The sequence below is a fragment of the Molossus molossus genome, unplaced genomic scaffold, assembly GCF_014108415.1.
Source record: "Molossus molossus isolate mMolMol1 unplaced genomic scaffold, mMolMol1.p scaffold_m16_p_13, whole genome shotgun sequence".
Classification (NCBI taxonomy): Eukaryota; Metazoa; Chordata; class Mammalia; order Chiroptera; family Molossidae; genus Molossus; species Molossus molossus.
The window spans coordinates 43788486-43808337 of record NW_023425348.1 but is presented as its reverse complement, the minus strand read 5'-3'; the positions used below and the strand labels follow the sequence as shown (position 1 = coordinate 43808337).

At 54.3% G+C, this 19852-nt stretch overlaps 2 protein-coding genes across 3 annotated transcripts in view; one reads left to right on the top strand and one right to left on the bottom strand.

The window, feature by feature from the left end:
• Window positions 1-1705: 1705 nt before the first annotated feature.
• Window positions 1706-11013, top strand: SERPINH1 (serpin family H member 1). Of its 2 annotated transcripts, XM_036258839.1 has the most exons (6): window positions 1706-1782; window positions 2825-2868; window positions 5336-6000; window positions 7184-7282; window positions 7380-7612; window positions 10648-11013. In XM_036258839.1, the coding sequence occupies exons 3-6, from the start codon at window positions 5379-5381 to the stop codon at window positions 10948-10950; spliced, it is 1257 nt and encodes a 418-aa protein (XP_036114732.1). In that variant the 5' UTR covers window positions 1706-1782; window positions 2825-2868; window positions 5336-5378; the 3' UTR covers window positions 10951-11013. The 2 variants fall into 2 exon arrangements, with proteins under 2 accessions (XP_036114732.1, XP_036114731.1); XM_036258838.1 differs by lacking the exon at window positions 2825-2868.
• Window positions 11014-17796: 6783 nt separating this feature from the next.
• Window positions 17797-19852, bottom strand: part of MAP6 (microtubule associated protein 6) — a 68933-nt gene continuing 66877 nt past the window's right edge. Inside the window, exons 4-5 of the mRNA XM_036260166.1 lie at window positions 18682-19291; window positions 17797-18366 (exon numbers count right to left, since the gene is read on the bottom strand). Of these exons, the coding sequence (XP_036116059.1) occupies window positions 17869-18366; window positions 18682-19291 (1108 nt within the window). The 3' untranslated portion in view covers window positions 17797-17868. The remainder of the gene's footprint in view (window positions 18367-18681; window positions 19292-19852) is intronic.

Sequence of the window (19852 nt, the reverse complement as noted above, 5' to 3'; positions counted from 1 at the left end):
CTTTTATTTTAAGATTCTTTGACTCTGAGATTTAACATTCTAAGATTCCTTAGATACGTTCAAAGATTTCATGGGGCTTTGAGTAGATGTCATATCCTATTACTTTAGGATTCAAGTAATCTCTGAATCTTTGACCCTGAATCAAAGAGTCTGAAGTTCTCGGGATCCCAGATTTCCCACAGTCCCTGCAATCAGACTCCGAGCAGCTGTAGCCTAACCCAGACTGAGAAGTTAGTCACTGCCACCAGGCTGGGGTGGCCAGAAAGGGCCCTCCCCCACCACTGCACCCAGATGATTCATCACCCCATTGCTGGGACTTGTTAGCTCCCTAAGATCCAGGATACACCTGAAAGAAAGATGTTCAGCACAGTTTGTTGGCTGAGTGAGTGAGCAAGTGAAATGTCCCTTCTGCTCCATACTGTGCCCATCTGTTACCTATCATTTCACTATTAAAGAAGATTGGGGAGGGGGAAGGGTGCCCTAAATAATCTTCTGTCTTCCTCAGTTGCCTACTAACATTCACATACCCAATTCAGGATGTACTTCCTTAAGGGCAGGGACTTTGTCCTGTCCTCAGCTCTGTCTTCAGCACCTAGAACAAAAGAGAATATCCCACCTTAGCTCAGATATCCAGGGGTATTAATTGTGGAAGGGTGAGGTGGGAGTAGTTGATAGTGAGACCTAGAGCCTGTGGAAGGGGACCCAGATGCCTGTGGTGGGGTGGGGTTGGGAAGGGCAGGGTGGGAATGACCAAGGAGAGAGAGAGAGAGAGAGAGAGAGAGAGAGAGAGAGAGAGAGATATCAAGAAATGATTTAACACTACTTTTCACAGCCAAATAATCTGAAGCCCAGCAAAGGACAGTAACTTGCTTAGGGTCACACAGCACATTACTTAGTGGACAGCCAGGGTTTTCCTTCCTGTGCACCCTTCCAGGACCCACAAGACCACCTGATGTTCCCTGTATCTGTGCCTCTATCACTTTAAGACTTTCCGGGGTCAGGGTCAGGTACTAGGTCTCTTTCGGGTCCCTTTCCCCTTCAGGGCGGTAACTGAGGTTACCAAGGTGTTCGGGATAAAGTGCGGATGGAGAAGGATGCTGCCTCCCAACCTCAGACCACATCCCTTGAGACAAAGGGGAGGAGTCCTGACTGAGGAGAGGGCATGTAGGGGACCCAATATAGTTTCTGCTCCAAAACTGGGCGGAATGGATCTCCCCCGAGCAGAGCCCCTTCAGGGAAAGGGGAGTAGGGAGGAAGGTGCGATGTGGTGTGAGCCGCCTGGTGTTTGGAGAGCCTGGGGACAGGAAGGGCTTTTCTGCGGGGAGCTGGACCCTGAGGCCCCGCGTCCCCTCCAGCTCAGCAGTCCGAACTCCACCCACCCACCCCCAACTCCAGGACCACGAGGATCCGAGGATCCGGAGCCTCCGCCGAGTCGGACGCCTGCTCTCTGCAGACCGGGCGGGTCCAGGCACCGCCCCGCCGCGGGGACTCCCCGCGCCCCGTCCGTGGCGGGGGCAGTAGGACCCAGGGGCCGGGCGAGTGCCCGCAGAGGGAGGGGGGGGAGCCCGGGCGGCGAGCGGTTTGGGGGAGGTCTTTGTCGTCTTTTGGCGGAGCCGGGGCGCCCTCCGGAAGCATTTCTAACTTTCCAGAAGTTTCTCGGGACGGGCGGGAGGAGGGGACACCATATATAGAGCTGGGGATAGGTGGAGCTGCGGAGAGTGGAATCCGTCCGCGCTCCGCTGCGGTGCGACAGCTCTGTCCCGGCGCCAGCCCGGCGGCCAGGTGAGCGGCGGGGCTGCCGGAGCCTTGGGGGTGCTCCAGGGGCGAGAGGGCCGGCGCCCCGGGAGAAGCTGGAGGCCAGCCCAGAGCCCGCAAACTGGAGTCACTGGCAGTTCGGGGCAGCCAGAGGGTTCAGATCGAGAACCGGGCGAGGTGGCGGTGGCGATGGCGGGCAAGCCTGAGCGCAGACCAGAGCCGGGATGGGATTCGGAGAAAGTGCAGGGTTCCCCAAAAGTTTGGGGCAGGGGTGTGATACAAAGAGGATACAGTGGGGCTGGGGCCAGGATGCTGAGACTGGACCCTCTGCAGGGACAAGGAATGAGATGGTCCTGGGGCGCCTCCCAGGGACAGGGAGACCGGGCCAGCTCTGCAGGCCGGTGCGGAGGGGAGCTGGCCGGGAGGCTTTGAGTCACCCGCCGTAATCCCGTCCGCTGCCACCTGGTTCCTGGACCAGCTGCCGGGTTGAGGCAACTTCCACAGGCGGGGTTCCCTGCCCCCACCTTAGGACATTCCTGAGGTGGCTGGAGTGGAGAAAGAAGAATCGAAGAGCTTACAGCGTGGCCAGAAGGCCTGGCCCCTCCTCTTCCCTGGTTTCCGGCTGGTCCCTCTGGGCTGCGGGGCCCGGATGGAGGCCAGGGAAAATTAGGGGGCTTTGGTTCCCTGGAAGTCTCTGGCTGGGACCACACCCTCCTATCCTCAGATGGTTCATCTGCCCATCCCCCCTTCCTGAGGCCTCCCATCTCCTCCTTTTGTCTCTGGTCACAAGGATGCCCAGCAGAATTTTTTTTACTGGCTGTGTAACAGGACACCACATCCAGCTCTCAGAGGGGGCTCTGTGCTAGGAGGCCTGACCTCTTCATTTTCTCCCCTGGTACAGTGAGGTGGATGATCCCCAAGGTCCCCATAGGTCTGGGATTGGTTAGGCCTTCCTGGTATAGGCAAGGCAGTGTAGACTAGATGGGGTCCCTTTTGGGGGCTGGGCCTTCCTCTCCACCACCCCAGCTCTGCCCTACCCCATCCTCCTCACTCCTCTGTTTTCTTTCAGAATGAAAAAGGCAGGCATTGACCTCCCCCAGAGGCAGTTTCAAGGTACTTTAGACCCCCCTCAAGTGTTTGAGACCCTCTCTGGTGGACCTGGCAGCTGCTTCCTTCCCCTCTTTCTTACAAAAATGCAGAATACAGTCTCAACTCTTTCTGGCTTGCTGTGGGCAGCTGATGGTGTATTTTTCTTTGTGAGCCTGTAAATCATCTAAGTTTGGCCCGAGGGCTGGGATTCCTCTGTGGCAACATGGGCTGGGCTCTGGGAGGTTGGCTTGCTTGCAGTGACTTGCCTCCCTCCATTCCCGCTCCTGGGTTTCCAGGGCAGCCCTTCTCCAATGCCACGCATCTCTGCAGAGGCACATGTGTGCACTGGAAGCTAAGGCAAGGAGGCTCCGTGGCTCCGTGGGGCCTGAACCCAGGCCCCTGCTTCCTAGGTTGGAAGCCCCCCTCTGGCAGTTGGAGATAATTCAGTTTCCAGCCTGCCACGTCACTGGAGCAGCAGGAGCAGGAGCGCAGCTCTGCGGCTGCCTGAGGAATCTCAAACTAGTCATTTGGAGCTTTCTTGAAAGGCCCCTCCCAGCTCTTTGAGGTTCCATTGGCTGGGGGTGGGGGCTGTCAAGATGGTGTCCGCCATGTGGCAGGGCTGTGTGCTGGGCTTTGACTATCTCAAGGGGATGCTGGTGGCCTCTGTAGGAGTCTGAGCTCTGTCATCAGCTCTGTGGACCAGAGGTGGCCTTTGAAAAGGGCCATGTGTCTGTTGTCCTGGCATAATTGGTAGTGCCTCATTCTACTCTGAGCGTCCTTGTTTGTACAATAATTATAGAGTCACTGCCTTTGAAGCTCCGGGCCTGGCATAGGGAAGGAGCTAGGGCTGGGAGGAAGGTGGCCAGGTCCTGAGATGTCTCCTCCCCAAGCTGTGCTTTAGGGTCAGTCCCTCTCTTACATCCAAAATCTATGCTCTAAGGTATAGCTCTCTCTTGTACCTCCTCCCAGGCAGTTGTGGATCTCAGTGGCCTTCCCCTCTCTCCCCGTGTACCCTTCGCTTCTCCTTTGCCCAGCACCTTTGAGGAGGCCCAGGGTTGGGGGTGGGCTGCCTGGGTTCACAGGATGGCTGCGGCATTAGAGCCTTCCCACAAGCCTCGTGCTCCTGCAGGCAGGCAGGCCCGCGTCCTGGGGGCCTTCCACCAGGACTCTGAATTTTCAGTCTTCCTTGAGGAGGACCTCAAGATGGCATCTGCCAGAGCAGTGGGATCCCAGCTTCCACCAGGGTTCCTCCCAACCCTTCCCTTTGTCCTGCCATCTCCTCTTCTGTACTGCTGCATGAAATAGAGGCAGAAATGACCTGAAGGAGGAGTGTGGAAATGTTCTATGCGGAGAGACTGTTCAGACTGGAGACCCCAGAGAGAGGAGTGAGGCTTGTCCTAGGGGCCACAGTGGTTTCCAGAGGGGACTTGAGGGCGTCCCTGAAGCCACAAAGCAGATGATCTGTGTGGCAGTGGCTATCCCCAGCTTCCTGAGAGGCTGACTGTGTCTGGCCGGCCTGTGGTGAAGGGGAGGGGATGCTGTTGCTTTACTGAGCTGTAACTTACCCCCTCCCCCAGTATCCTTCCTGTCAGGAAACCTATTCCCTCACCCAACCCGGCTTTTGTCCTGGGGATTTCCCATCATTCTGGGGGCTGTGGACAGATGGGCAGGCAAGTCCCTGCCAAGCCAGGGGTCTTGGGCATGGAGTTAGAGACCCTACAACTTGGAAAATGGAGACTGAGACTCAGAGAGGGGCGGACACACACATGTGTGTGCACACACATACACACTCTGAAAGTCACCCGTGGGGCAGCAGAGTGGATCATCTGGGCTTTCTCATTTAATGAGTGAACCAACCAATGATTCATTAACATCCGGGACAGAATAAAAGGCGGGGGGAAGGAACAGGCCTACAGCTCTGTCCCACATGGCTTCCTTTGCCCAGGTACCCAGGCTTTGTGCAGACCCTCAGTCTCTCTCCCACTTTTTTCCACTGGAAAAGGGCCCCAGGTTTGTATGAGATGAGAACTAACCTTTCTACAAACTGAGGGCCCCAGGGCTGGCAAAGTGGCCCTGGTTTCTGTTCCCTCAGCAACTGCTGAGGCCTATTGTGTGCTGGACACTGGGGATATAGAGGGAAGCCAGACTGGCTAAGTGTCCTATTCTCCTGGAGGTCACAGGCTAGTTAGGGACAGAAATAATACCTAGTAAACATGTCAGTCTAAGTGTTGTAAGTCCAGTGCAAGAAATCACTAGGTTGGATGTGGTGACTTCCCTGGAGCCCTGCTTTGGATGAGAGGACAAAGCAGGTCCCTGAGAGATGGGCAGACTGAGGCGATCTGTCCATCTGGGCAACTCCGGGTTCGGTCTGGGCTCCTCAGAACGCTTTGCTTTCTCGGTCCCATCTCAGGGAACTTGGTGGCAGCCAGAAGCCAGGGGATGGTTCTTGGGGAGGGCTGCCTGGGTCTTCAGAGCTGCACTCTCTCTGTAGCCTTCACAGGTACTCCGTGGTGCACACAACCCACCTCCCAGCCATGCGCTCCCTCCTGCTCACCAGCACCTTCTGCCTCCTGGCCATGGCCCTGGCTGCCGAGGTGAAGAAACCCGCGGCCGCAGCAGCCCCTGGCACTGCTGAGAAGCTGAGCCCCAAGGCAGCCACACTGGCTGAGCGCAGCGCTGGCTTGGCCTTCAGCCTCTACCAGGCCATGGCCAAGGACCAGGCGGTGGAGAACATCCTGCTGTCGCCCGTGGTGGTGGCCTCCTCACTGGGGCTTGTGTCCCTGGGTGGCAAGGCAACCACTGCGTCGCAGGCGAAGGCGGTGCTGAGCGCCGAGCAGCTGCGAGATGAGGAGGTGCACACAGGCCTGGGGGAGCTGCTGCGCTCGCTCAGCAACAGCACCGCGCGCAACGTGACCTGGAAGCTGGGCAGCCGCCTGTATGGGCCCAGCTCAGTGAGCTTCGCGGAGGACTTCGTGCGCAGCAGCAAGCAGCACTACAACTGTGAGCACTCCAAGATCAACTTCCGCGACAAGCGCAGCGCCCTGCAGTCCATCAATGAGTGGGCCGCGCAGACCACTGACGGCAAGCTGCCCGAAGTCACCAAGGAGGTGGAGCGCACGGATGGCGCCCTGCTGGTCAATGCCATGTTCTTCAAGCGTGAGTCCACAGGGGCGGGGCGGGGCTTCCAGTCCCCACTGCTCCCGGCAAAGTGGCCGGTTCCTGTGCCCAGTCCCTGCCTGCTTGTCCCTGAATCTTCCTAAGTGCCGTGAGGACAGGCACTGTTATGAAACCCTCTCATATAGGAGACGTTAGGTTCAGAGAGGTGTAGCGGTGTCTAAAGGATGGGACAGAGATTCAAGCCCAGCAGAGGGACTCCGGAGGGTGTGCTTCCCCTGTTTCATCATAACGAAGTGCTATTGCTTGTCTTGGAATCAATATAATTCAGTAATCACTTCTGTCTCAGTAGTGAGCTGGAGAAAGGCCCCATACCTGTGATCATGCCTAATCCTCACAACAACCCTAGGGACAGGCGGTGTTACCTCCATTTCACAGGTGAGGAAACTGAGGTTCAGCTAAGAGGTGGGCTCAGTGAGGAAACTGAGGCTCAGCTAGGACTTAGGTCCAGGTTGAATTGAAGATTTGATTTGGGTTAATGCATATATTTGAGTACCACTGTGGATACCACTGTTCCTGTTGTGGTGTGCTGTGAGGATGAGGTAACCCCTTTTTTTACAAATAAGGGGACCAAGGTAGGAGATGCGAAAGGTCTCATAACCAGTCAGCAGCTGAGCCTAGATTTGAACACAGGTCAGGTTGTCAAGTAGGGCAGGGCTCAGGTCACTGTCACACATGCATGGTTTTTTGGGTCATGTTTCTGGCCACAGAGATGGGACTTGCAGACAAGACTTAAGGGTACACTTGGGGCATTTCCTGCCCAGGGCACGGACCCCTCATTTATTAGGCAGGGTGAGAAGTGCAGCTCAGCACATGTTGTCCAAGTGCCTGACAGGCACAGGGCAGAGGGTGGATATGGCAGTGGCTGAGCTGAGTGTCCTTCCGAAGGAATTCCCTGCCATGTGGAAACCGCCGGCCCTGACTGTAGAGAGCCTTGTCTCCAGGCAGAGCGTCCTGGGGCCAGGACCCCTGCTCCCTAAAGCAGGAAACGTGCTCTGTGGGCTGGGTTCTTGGGGGCAGGGAGGGGGAGGTAGGCTGCAGCTGGGGTCCGAAGACTGGAACAGAGGCCTGTGGTAGGGACATACCCAGGGTACGTGGCTGGGGAGGGCTGTGTCTCCAGGGAGGGGCATCTATTTCTGACCTTGTATCCCTCTTCCTACTACAGCACACTGGGATGAGAGATTCCACCACAAGATGGTGGACAACCGAGGCTTCATGGTGACCCGTTCCTATACTGTGGGTGTCACGATGATGCACCGGACAGGTAGGTGCTTTGCAGAGCAGTGGGCCAAGCAGGACGTCAAGGGTACTTGGGGCCACACTACCCCACAGCGTGCTCAGTGCCCTTTCCACTTTCCCAGGCCTCTACAACTACTATGATGATGAGAAGGAGAAGCTGCAGATTGTGGAGATGCCCCTGGCCCACAAGCTCTCCAGCCTCATCATCCTTATGCCCCACCATGTGGAGCCCCTTGAGCGCCTTGAAAAGATGCTGACCAAGGAGCAGCTGAAGGTCTGGATGGGGAAGATGCAGAAAAGGGCTGTTGCCATCTCCCTGCCTAAGGGTGTGGTGGAAGTGACCCATGACCTGCAGGTAAGGAGTGGCCCAACACAGGGACCCCCAGGCTTATAGGAGGGGGTACTTGGGGCACCCATTCACCAGCTCAGCAGGTCTGTCCTGAGCCCCTCTGGGTATCCAGGCAGTATTGGGCCCTGCTAAGGGCGTAGCTGGTGTAGGAGGCATCTTCCCTGCCTTTGGGAAGATGATGATAACACCTTGGACACTGTACACCAGGCACTTTTTAAGCACTTTGTATGTATTAAACTCTTAATCCTCAAAACAACTTTATTAGGTAGGACTATCAATCTTATTTTATAAATGAGGTAACTGAGGCTCAGAAAGGTTAAATAACTTATCCAGCCCTGGCCAGTTTGGCTCGGCAGTTAGAGCATCAGCATGCAGACTGAAGGGTTGCTGGTTCGATTCCCAGTCAAGGGCACATACCTGGGTTGCAGGTTCATCCCTGGCCCTGGTTGGGGTGCGTGCGTGTCTCTCTCACATTGATGTTCCCCGCCCCTTCTCTCTCTCCCCCTATCCCCCTCCCTCTCTTCTACTCTGTCTTTTAAAAAAAACTTATCCCAAGTGATACAACCAATAACTCAGACATCTGGCACCATGCCATCCCTTAATCCTGTGCTGCCTCTGAGAGTCTGAAGTGTCCCCAGTTGTAGACTGTTCAAGCTGGAGCATTGTCCCCGATGCAGTAATAAGACTACTGGTTTTCAGCTATGGGTCACTTGGGATGGCTGGAAACTTAACCTACTGGTTCAACATGATGTCCCCCTCGTGACCAGTGGCTTGAGAGAAGCAGTGACTTGCCAAGGTCACCCAGGACAGTAAGTGGTGGAACTGCAATTAGTCCTGAAGGTGAAAGCTTAGTGTGGCCTTTTTGTCAATAGGATGTTCGTACCTACTGCAAAGGGAAAACTTGCATCTCATGGCATCTTGGCAGTATTGGGCCCTGCCGTGGGGGGAGCTTGGCAGGCCTCTTACCCACAGAATTGATTCAGACCTGCTGCTAAGAGAGCATGGAGAGAGAAAGCTTGAGTTGAAGTGGGGCTTAGGCTCCAAAGCAGAGACTAGTGGAGCTTAGATGGTCTGTACCGTAGACAGCATTGAGGTTCCCGGTGAGGAGCTGTAACGGTCTCCCTCCTGTCCTGTCCCTGCTCTTCCCCAGCCCCTCCTGCAGAGGCTATCTGACACCTTTCTCCCCTTCTTTCTCCTGTGTCTTCTTAGACCTCTGGGTGTGCATACTGCCCACTAGTCCATGGATAGATCGATTGGGAAAGTCAAAGTGGGTGACGTGTGCAAAGTCATCGGGACTGGAATAGCTGGGCCTAGAGTGCCTGTCTCGGGGCCAGTTTGTCCATGCTGGGAGGTAGGCTGCCTGCAGAAGCCTGGGCCCTGGAGGCTGCTGTTCACTCAGCCCACAGTCCTGCTGCCTCTTCTGCACTGAGAACCAGGGAGGACCCTGTGCTAGGGAAGATCTGAGCCAGGAAGGAGACAGACAGAGGGAGGGCGGGGGGACTGAGGCCCCAGAAGTCATGGCTCCAGTCTTGTGGGATGAGGATGATGTGGTATCTAAAAGGCCCTACAGGGAGAGAGGGTGGCCGAGTTGCCTTCAAGGATGCTGGTGGTTTGGTGAGGATGTCAAATGGAGAACAGGGAGGGGTGTGCTTAAGGGGTGAAGCTGTGGTATCAGCACAGTTCACATGTGAAAGAGCTTATACTTGGCCTCAAAGGGCTGTGCAGAGCCACGGGCAGGGCATGTGTGTGTATGTGTGTATTTGTGTTCATGGGTGCATGTTTTAACTTTTTACTAAGAAAATCTATAAAAATACATATATATATATATATATATATATATATATATATATATATAATCCTCACCCAAGGATATTTTTACATTTATCTTCAGACAGAGTGGGAGGGAGGGGGAGAGAGAGAGAGAGAGAGAGAGAGAGAGAGAGAGAGAAACATCAACGTGAGAGAGACACATGGACTGGTTGCCCTCAGCACAACCCTGACCAGTGCCGGGGATGAACCGCAACTGAGGTACATGCCCTTGGCCAGAATCAAATCCGGGACTCTTTGGTCTGCAGGCTGATGCTCAAATTGCTGAGCCAAACCAGACAGGGCAGAAAATGTATAAAAATATTTTAAAAATTGATTAGTGTAATGGATGCTCATGTATCTATCACCTAGCCTCAACCATCATCCACTCATGATAAGGATTCAGCTATACATACCCATTCCTCCCTTATCACATTATTTTGTTTGTTTGTTTGTTTGTTTTTAGTCCTCACCCAAGGACATTTTTCCATTTTTTGTTCAGATAGAGCGTGAGAAAGAGAAAGGAAGAGAGAGAAAAACATTGATGTGAAAGGGACACATCGAGTGGCTGCCTTCCGCACGACCCAACCAGGACTGGGGACCGAACTGCAACTAAAGTTCATGCCCTTGACCAGAATCGAACCCGCAACTCTTTGGTCCGCAAGCCGATGCTGTAATTCCTGAACCAAATCGCACAGGGCCTTCATCATATTATTTTGCAGCAAATCCCAGACATCATTTCACTCTGGAAGGGTCTTAAACCCCAGTGTGATGTGGTCATGGCTGTCCTTAAATCAATCTTTCCCAAACTTGAGTGTGCTGAGAATTACGTGAAGGTTCTGGGTCCACCTGCAGCGACTCTGATTCCGTGGCCCTGGTGGGGGTCAGGGAATGTGCATTTCACATGAGCTCCCGGGTGGTGCTGATGCTGGCTGTGCCCACCCGCACTTGGAGAAGCACTAGTCAGGATTGCTTGGCAGGGCCAGGGATACATTCCGCCTTTCCCCTCGAGTCTCAGTTTTCTCGTCTGTGAAGTGGAGATTACAAGCTTTTACAGGGTTGTCATGAGAACCAAAGTGCCCGTGTCATGTCTGGCACACAGAAGGTGGCCAGAGAGTGGTAACCTCTGCTCTGAGGAACAGACAGGGTAGCAGAGGGTGGGCGGGGTGTGTGGAGGGTGAAAGTCGGGAGACCTTGTACATGGTGCCCTCACCTGTCCCCACCTGTTCCCATAGAAACACCTGGCTGGCCTGGGTCTGACTGAGGCCATTGACAAGAACAAGGCAGATCTGTCACGCATGTCGGGCAAGAAAGACCTGTACCTGGCCAGTGTGTTCCACGCCACCGCCTTCGAGTGGGACACGGAAGGCAACCCCTTTGACCAGGACATCTATGGGCGCGAGGAGCTGCGCAGCCCCAAGCTCTTCTACGCCGACCACCCCTTCATCTTCCTGGTTCGAGACTCCCAGACCGGCTCCCTGCTGTTCATTGGGCGCCTGGTCCGGCCCAAAGGCGACAAGATGCGAGATGAGTTGTAGGGCCCTGGGATGGGCATGGGATGGCAGGAGGCGACTGCAGGCTCCTGAGACACATGGGTGCTGTGGGGGTGGGGAGAGCTGAGGTACTGACCTTGGATATTCCATGAGGGGGGTGGGTGGGGGAATGGCAGGCTTCTTGTGTGTCCCAGCAGACCTTCCCAGCCAGAATTCACTCTGCTGGGACATGGGTTCCCAGATACCATGATGCTGAGCCCAGCCCGGCATCCTACAGGACCTGAGCAGTTGTCATGCCCCGCCCTCAGAGTCCTCAGTCAGTGTTTGTATTTATAGCCAAATGCTTTCTCATCTGTGAGACAGAATCCACTAGGAGTTCAGCTGAGCTCTCATGGAATGGGGACCCTCCTTTCCTGACACCACCACCTCCTCAGCTCCTTCCCACCCCTATCCTGTCTCCTCCCAACTCCCCAAGATAAAACAGGTGCTGCAGCCCCTGGGATAGGCTCTGCCACAGTAGCCCTGGCCCCAGTGAGGGGATCAGGAATAGATCGTGGGGGGCTCCTGGGCAGACTCTGGTCAGGTATTATGGGGTGAACTTTATTTTTTCCTTTAATAGATTTTCAAAGATGGGGAGGGAAGGGAGAAAATGAGCCTTTGTTGCTATCAAACCAAGAACTTATTTGTACAATTTTTTTTCAATAAAATTTTTCCAATGAAATTTTGTTGGCGCATGAAGATGATTGGATCAAAGATGCCCATGTCATTCTTCCTCGGAGACAAGAGCTTCTGTTAAGCCAGGTCTGCTACTAACAGACTGTATCCGGCTGTGAAAGGCTGGCCGCTAACCGCAGATGGTGCTGTGCGGCAGGCCTGCTACGTGTTGACGCAGGAGATTGTCTCAACTCTGGCTGCCCTGGAGAGGTTGCGGCTGCAGGGTCGGAGTGAAGGCACTGCAGCTCGAGCCCAGGGGGCCCAGTTGTTGTACAGGGCCCCAGACTGTGGCCCCCTAACCTTTCACTTCAGGCTGACCTCCCCCACATCCAGGGCCAGTGGGTACAAGCTCAAGCTGCCTAACTGGGCAGGACTTTGAAAGGAAGGAGCTTGGGGGATCCTTGCTCTGTGTTTGCATTTGTAGCAGAAGAGGGACCTGACACAGTCCTCACGTGGTTCCTTCTCATGGTCCTCAGGGCTCCTGACATCACAGTTCAGGGAGGGAGGGAGAGGGTAAGTGGGACACACAGAAGACCCATGGCAGAGGAGGCAAAGGAGCAGAGGAAACTGGATTTGAGCACCTCCTCTGCTGCTTGCTGGCTATGGGTCCTTGGACAGGTCACTCCTTGTGGGCACCTCTCTGCTTTCCCTCTCTCATCAACTCTGCCCTGGGGGTTGTGGTCCAGAGAGGGAGCCCCTGCCCCAGATGGAGTCTTTTAAGATCTGAATGGGATGGCAGAAAGGCCAGCTGACTTCCATTACTACTACAATGGAATTTTAACGTAACTGTTCAGAGCTCCAGATCTGTCCTGTGCTGTGGACCCAATAAATTAGATCTTTGCTCTTAAGGGGCTTCACCTAGAGGTAGAGACTTAGAAACAATGACAACCCTGGCCGGTTTGGTTCAGTGGTCGGCCTGCGGTCCAGAGAGACCCAGGTTCGGTTCCCTCTAAGGGCATGTACTTCTGTTGCAGTTTGTCCCTGGCCCTGGTTGGGTTGTGCAGGTGGCAGCCACTCGATGTGTCCCTTTCACATCAATGTTTCTCTCTCTCCCTCTCTCTCCCTTCCGCTCTGTCTGAATAAAAAAAAAAAAGGAAAAATGTCCTCGAGTGAGGATAAAAAAAAGAGAAACAATGACAAGTGTGCTCAGTACTCACCGTGTTCCAGGATCCTGGATCCATCTGTTTCCAGGCATGCCACATGTATTCCCCTGCCTCAGGGCCTTTGTACAAGCTGTTATGCCTGGCAAGTGGTCTTCTAAATTTGTAGTGCTGCTTTTTTTTTGTCATCTAGAACTCAACTTGAATGTCATCTGCTCAATGATACCTTCTCTGACCACCCAATATAAACAGCTCCTTCCCCACCTTAGTTTCTCTACTGTTTTCTCATTTTAATGACTCAGTGCTATGAAATTATCCACCTATTTACACCTTCACTACCCCACTACTATGAGAATAGGGCCCATGTCTTCATCACTGTATGTCCTCACCTAGACTGAGCATACACAGAAGGCACTAAACACTTGCTGAATGAATGAAAAGACTGTGCTAGAAGGTCATGGGGGCTGTGGGAGTCCGGAGGTGGAAGACATGACTGCCGGGGGAGAAGAAGGGAGGTTCCCAGGAGGAATCTTGAAGGATGAGTAGTGACTCCACCTGCATATCTCGACCAGAATAATGATTTTAATAATAGCTGGTACTACCTTTGTGTTTTGCTATATGTCATACACCATGTCAGTTACTTGATATATATATATATAATCTCAGCCTCCTAACAGCTTGGCTACACGAAGATTATCCCCATTTTACAGGGGAGATAACAGGCTGAGAGAGGTTAAGTGACCTGCCTGAGGACCTGGGAATTGCTCCTATCAGTTGGGTAATTGTTCTTCCTCCAGGCCACACAGGAAGGGCAGGAGAGGAACTGGCCAGATACTAAAAACAAAGGTGCATAGCCTGCTTACAGTCTGTATTGGTCGTCCCACTTTCTCCCCACAATAGCCCAGTTAAGTTGGAAGTCATCCTAACCATACAGATGTAGCTCAGAGAAGGCACCCAAAGTTCAGCCTGCAACAGCTCCCGGACAAGGTGTACATGGGCGGTGAGAAGCCAGGCCTGGATGTGGGGGCCACCAAGATGACACAAAGAGGGGCCTGAGGCCACAGGCCTCCTCGGGGCACAGGAGAGGGTGGTGAGAGGTCTGTGCTCCCACCCGCACAGGGATGGGTGGAGTTGCTGGTGTGGAGGGCGTCTGGGCAGGGTGGATAGGTCGGGCTGTTGGTGGGCCAGCGGCTGTAGATCGGATCCTTCTCTGTGAGAAAAGGAGTCAAGTCAAGGCCTTTTCCGGGATCAATCATCAGGGGCTCCCTGGAGGCCTCGGCCCAGCTCCTCTGGGGTCTCCAAGGCCGGCCTCCAGGTGGCGCCAGCTCCTCCAAGAGCGGTGGTTGGAGGGCGTGGCCGCAATCCAGTCCAAGGGTTGCAAGGCTTCGGTCGCCCACCCAGCACGTCCATCCCACCGCCCAACCCCTTGTCCCGAGGCCCCGAGGCGCCAGGCTGCACCAGAAAAGAAGCCCGGAGCCCCGGCCCGGGGAAGCTGCCCGGTGCCCGCAGCACGGGGGCGCGGCCGGGTGCCAGTGCGCGTAGCCGCGGGCTGGGCTGTGCGGGACGGCGGGTGGGACCCTTGCTCTTGTGCGGAGTCTGGGCATCTTCAGGATCCGAGTCTCAGACCGGGCCTCAGACCTGAACCACCCGGATTAGACCCTAGACCAAGAGCCGGAACCTCCCCTTGCAGAGACACCTCCCCTCCGCCCCGCCCCCTCTCAGCCTCCTCTCCCCTCCCCCATGCCGGCCACAAAGGTGCGGGTGGAGTCGCTGGCGGCGGCTATCTGGGTCCCCCCAGCCTCCCAGGGAGGGAGGGGAAGGAGAGGGATGGAGATGGTGGATGCTGGGAGCCGCTGGGAAATGGCTGCCGCAGGGAAGAACCAGGGCCTGAACGAAGTCTGCATCTGGGAAGGGTGAGGAGAATCTAATTCATTCCCTGCCTTTCCCACCCCAGCCCAGGACCCGAGCCTTGGCCATCACCTCCCTCGCTGGGCCTTCTTTCTGTGCAGTGGAGAGCTGGCTGTGATGCTGGTGTGGCTGCTGGCAGGATCTCTACTCGCCAGGACCAGCACTCTGACAAATGAGGACATAGGTGACCGGCGCTGGGCTGGAGCCCAGGTCGTTCCTCTCCCAAGTGGGAGCTGCCTTGTTTGATAGGCACCTGGTCCTAACCTGCACTCTCAGCGTTTGTCTTTGAGCATCACTCTCATGGAATCACTGCTGGTACCACAGCCCCTGGTTTCTCCTTACAGTTTAGGGCCAGCTCTTCTCAGCATCCTTTGTGCACTTCTATTCCTACCTCTTAAAAGTCTCCAGAGCTCTGAGTGGGGCCCACTTGTCTTTCCATTCTGACATGTCCCTGGGGGAGCTCAATGTGTGCCCTCCCCAACGTTGGGCTTCAGTGATCAGCCCCCCTCCCTTCCACGCACACAAAGGCAGCTCTCCTCAGAGGTGGAAACCTGGTAGGCGATGGTCTCCTGGAATCTGCCCCAGAATGTTACACATCTCAGAGATGACACCATCACCTGCCTGGCCCCGGGGGAATGTGTGTCATGGGCCCAGGTGTGTGGGTCAGAGGGAGCACTGAAAGGAGGGAGGTGTCCATACACAACACTTCTTTAGTCTCGTTGTGGCTTTCCTTGTCTGCGGGGCCCTATTACAACTCACAGGCCAGCCAGCTCTGTGTTGGGCAAGGAAGAATCCTCAGTGCGTGCGTGCGTGCGTGCGTGCTTGTGTGTGTGTGTGTGTGTGTGTGTGTGTGTGTGTATTATACAGGTGGCTTCTGGGGCTGTTGGGAGAGGGGTGAGGAGAAAAATTTGGAAGTCATCAGTACTTTCTGTGGTGATTTTTTGCAGGAATCAAGCTGAAATTTAAAAGCAGCCCTTTAAAAGGGGTTAGCGTCCATAATGGGTCATAAAAGTCTTAAAGCGGTATGAGTATTCCTTGGTGAGCTTTGGTGAGGAAAGAGATGGAGCTCCACCTGCACACTCAGGCCCCTGAGTGGGCTCCTCGCAGGACCCATCTCTAATCGGAGCAGAACTTCAGCCCCTCTGGCAGCCCCCAGTCTTCTTCCCTAGCCTGCCAGCAAGACACACAGCTCACCTCCTGGCTCCAGTCCTGAGATCCTGACATTCAGAAAACTGGTCACCCCTGCCTGGTCCCAGTTTTCTGCCCCAGAGACCTGCACTATCCTTGGTCAAGCCCTCATGAAAATCAGGTTCTTTCACTCAAGGACCTCTAGAGGGGCTTCCTCTGGTTCTCCAGCTGCACGTGACGCCCCTTTCCGTCCCTTGCTTAGGTTGTCTGAACTCCACAGCCACTTTCTTCAAGACACCTTCCTGCTTGCTCCCTCCAGGCATCATCTCTTCACAGTTCTCTCAAACCAGGCCTTTAGTTGTCCCATGCCCTCATCCCACACCCAATTATCTTGTCTTAATACTGGGACTTCTTTACCACAATGAGCTCAATGACTAGAACTGAGCAAGACACAAAGAGCGTGCTAAGGAAAAGTTCGCTGTGTGCATGAATGAACAGGGGACTTGAGGTATTGTTTTAGAAGTCCTGACTGAGCTTTTCTGGATACTGAGAATCAGCAGATGTCCTGGGACTCTTTTGATCAGAGGCCTGGTTTTCTCAAGAAGTGTGACATTTGGATGAACTTTAGCATTGAGCCCTTGGCAAACAACTGTCACCCAGAATGACACTGGGCCAACTGGATCCCTGCTTCTGTTTCCTCTGCGGGTTTCAGCTCTGACTCATCCAAGGGCTCAACCTGCTGTGATTTGGTAATGATTTCTAGGCTCTCATGGGAACTGACCTGGAAAATAATAGAAAATATACATATGTATTGGTCTCTGCTCCCTGTTCTTGGCATAGAACTCCTAAAACACTTATAATTTCTTGGGTGAGTGTTTTTTGTTTTAATGAGGTGACTCTTGGTGGGCTCCTGGATAGCTTTAGGATGGGTGCTGGTCAGTAGAAAGATGAAGCCATGAGTAGAAGCTTGGAAGTTTGGGCCCCACCTCCCATCCTCTGGGAAGAGGATGAATTTACGACTAATCATGCCTACATGATGAAGCCTTCATAAAAGTCCCAAAAGTGGCCTGGTCGGTTTGGCTCAGCGGTTGGAGTGTTGGCTCATGGATCAAAGAATCGGGGGTTTGATTCCCAGTCAAGGGCACATACCTGGGTTGCAGGTTTGATCCCCGGTCTTGGTCAGGGTCGTGTGGGAGGCACCCAAATGATATGTCTCTCTCGCACTGATGTTTCTCTCTTTCTCTCCCTCCCACTCTATCTATAAAAAAGTATCAATGGAAAAAGATTCTCAGGTGAGGATCTAAAAAACAAAAGTATGGGGGTCGGAAAGCTCCCAGATGGCTGAGCTACTGGGAGGGTGTCATGCCTACACCCCTTCCTCCATATCCTACCCTATCCATCTCTTCCATCTGGCTGTTCATCTGTATCCTTTATCCTTTTTATAATAAACCAGTAATGTGTTTCTATCTTCTGTGAGTTATTCTAGCAAATTATTGAGACAAAGTAGGGGGTGTGAGAACCCCAGTTTATAGCCAGTCAGAAATACAAGTGACAGACAACCTGGGACACGGAGTTTGCATTTGGAGTGAGGGGGGCAGTCTTATGAGACTCCCTTACCCTGTGGGAGGTGACACTATCTCCAGATAGATAGTTGCATTAAATTGTGCAACATCCAACTCATGTCAGATAACTGCTTGATGTTTAGGCAACATATGGTGTCAGAAGTGAAGTTTAGGAGTATGAGAGTAAAGGAGAAACACAGGTATGTCCTATCCTCCATCTGCTAGCATCTCCTACCCACTTCCACCTCATGCTAGCAACTCAGAGGAGCCGGGAATTGCTGAGACTCCTCTTGATTGGATGGGTGACACAGCCTGCATGCCCACTTTCAAATGTGCGTGGTGTGTGCACGCACACGCACATGCGCACACTCACTCACTCACTCACTCAGTTGGAGCCAGAGAGAACCACTGCTGAGCCAGAGGGACATGTTTTATTAGATTCCAGCAAGACTATACAATAGTTTTTCATGCAGATTAAATGTGAGATTTCGCTGCCCTGGAGAGGGAGCACTTTCACTACCAGCTCCTTCTTTGATGTTAAGGGGTGAGTGTCAAGGGGAACTCTCAATATATTCTGCATGGGGGACAGTTGGGATTGTGACTGGGGGTGGAGGTGAGACAGTGGACAGCTGTGGGCCCCTGGGACCTTGAGTCTTCAGAGGTTCAGGGACCACAGGACCTTGGTCCATGGCTGATGGTAGCACTAGAGGATCTTGATCTTTCAGAGGCACCGAGATGATAGGAACTGGATTCTTCCCAGGCTCAGGGACCACGGGGCCTTGATCCTTGACTTGTTTTGGCACCGTAGAAACTTGATTCTTTACAGGTGCTGCAACCACAGAATCATGATCTTTCAGAAGCTCTGGGACCACTCCACCTTGATCCTTGGCTGGCTCGGGAACCACTAAACCTTGGCTCTTTACAGGCTTAGAGAGCATAGGACCTTCATTCTTTACAGGTGCTAGAACCATGGCACTTCGATCCTTCAGAGTCTCTGGGACCGTAGGATGCTGATCCTTGACAGGTGCTGGAGCCATGGGACCTTGATCCTTCAGAGTCTCTGGGACCATGGAACCTTGATCCTTAAACCTTGTTGGACCCATAGGACTTTGATTCTTTAGAGGCACTGGGAATAAGGAACCTTGGCCTTTGACTGGTGCTGAGATCACAGAACTTTCGTTCTTTAAAGGCCCAAGGACTATGTGATCTTGATCCTTAACTGGTGTGAGAACCATGGGACCTAGATCCTTCGGAGGCCCTGGGACCGCAGGAGCTTGATCCTTCAGAAGCCCTGGGACCACAAGTGCTTGATCCTTCGGAAGCCCTGGGACCACAGGAGGTTGATCCTTTGGAGGCCCTGGGACCGCAGGAGCTTGATCCTTCAGAGGCCCTGGGACCACAGGAGCTTGATCCTTCAGAGGCCCTGGGACCACAGGAGCTTGATCCTTCGGAGGCCCTGGGACCACAGGTGCTTGATCCTTCGGAAGCCCTGGGACCACAGGAGGTTGATCCTTCGGAGGCCCTGGGACCGCAGGAGCTTGGTCCTTCGGAGGCCCTGGGACCACAGGAGCTTGATCCTTCGGAGGCCCTGGGACCACAGGAGCTTGATTCTTCAGAAGCCCTGGGACCGCAGGAGCTCGATCCTTCGGAGGCCCTGGGACCGCAGGTGCTTGATCCTTCGGAGGCCCTGGGACCGCAGGAGCTTGATTCTTCAGAAGCCCTGGGACCACAGGAGCTTGATCCTTTGGAGGCCCTGGGACCGCAGGTGCTTGATCCTTCGGAGGCCCTGGGACCGCAGGAGCTCGATCCTTCGGAGGCTTTGGAACAGTAGGGCCTTGATCCTTCGGAGGCTCTTGGATCACAGGACCTGGACCTTTCAGAGGCCCCAGGCCCACAGGACCTTGATCCTTGTCTGGCTGTGTGACTACGGGACCTCGTTTCTTACGTGAGTCACCGGTGGGATGGACCTGGCTCCTGCAGAGGAGAGAGAGGTGGTCACTGTGGGGGCCAGAGCTCAGGGCTAGGGCAGAGCAGATCGTTTGTGGAGCCTGGGCGGGGCAGCTCTTGGAGAGCCAGGAGGAGAATCGGCTTTCCATGTTCTTAGTGCAGAACGTGGGGTGGAATGAGGGGCAGACTCGGGAATCAGCCATTCAGTGGGCTTGCCAATTGATTATAACCTGCGCGTGGCACAGAGGCGGCACCAGTGAAAACGACAGTGTCTGATGGACTCAGGCCTCCAGTGGGCAGCCCAGCAGCCTGTCCACCCCACACTCCACCCAGGCCGCCTTCCTTCCTCTGGGCTAGCTGGGCCGCGCCTGGGATCCCCTCTTAGCTGTCCACCCACATGACGCTATGGGCCAGAGTGCTCTTGCCTTGTCCTCACAGCCTTCCTCTCCCTGACCCCTTGTTAAGGGCTGACTGTGGGGAGGGGCAAGCAGTCACAGCATGCCAAGAAGGAGGACGATGGGAACGTCCCTCTTCCCCCACCCCTTGCAAGCAGAAAACTATTTCTAGCACAGACATAGTTTAGAACAG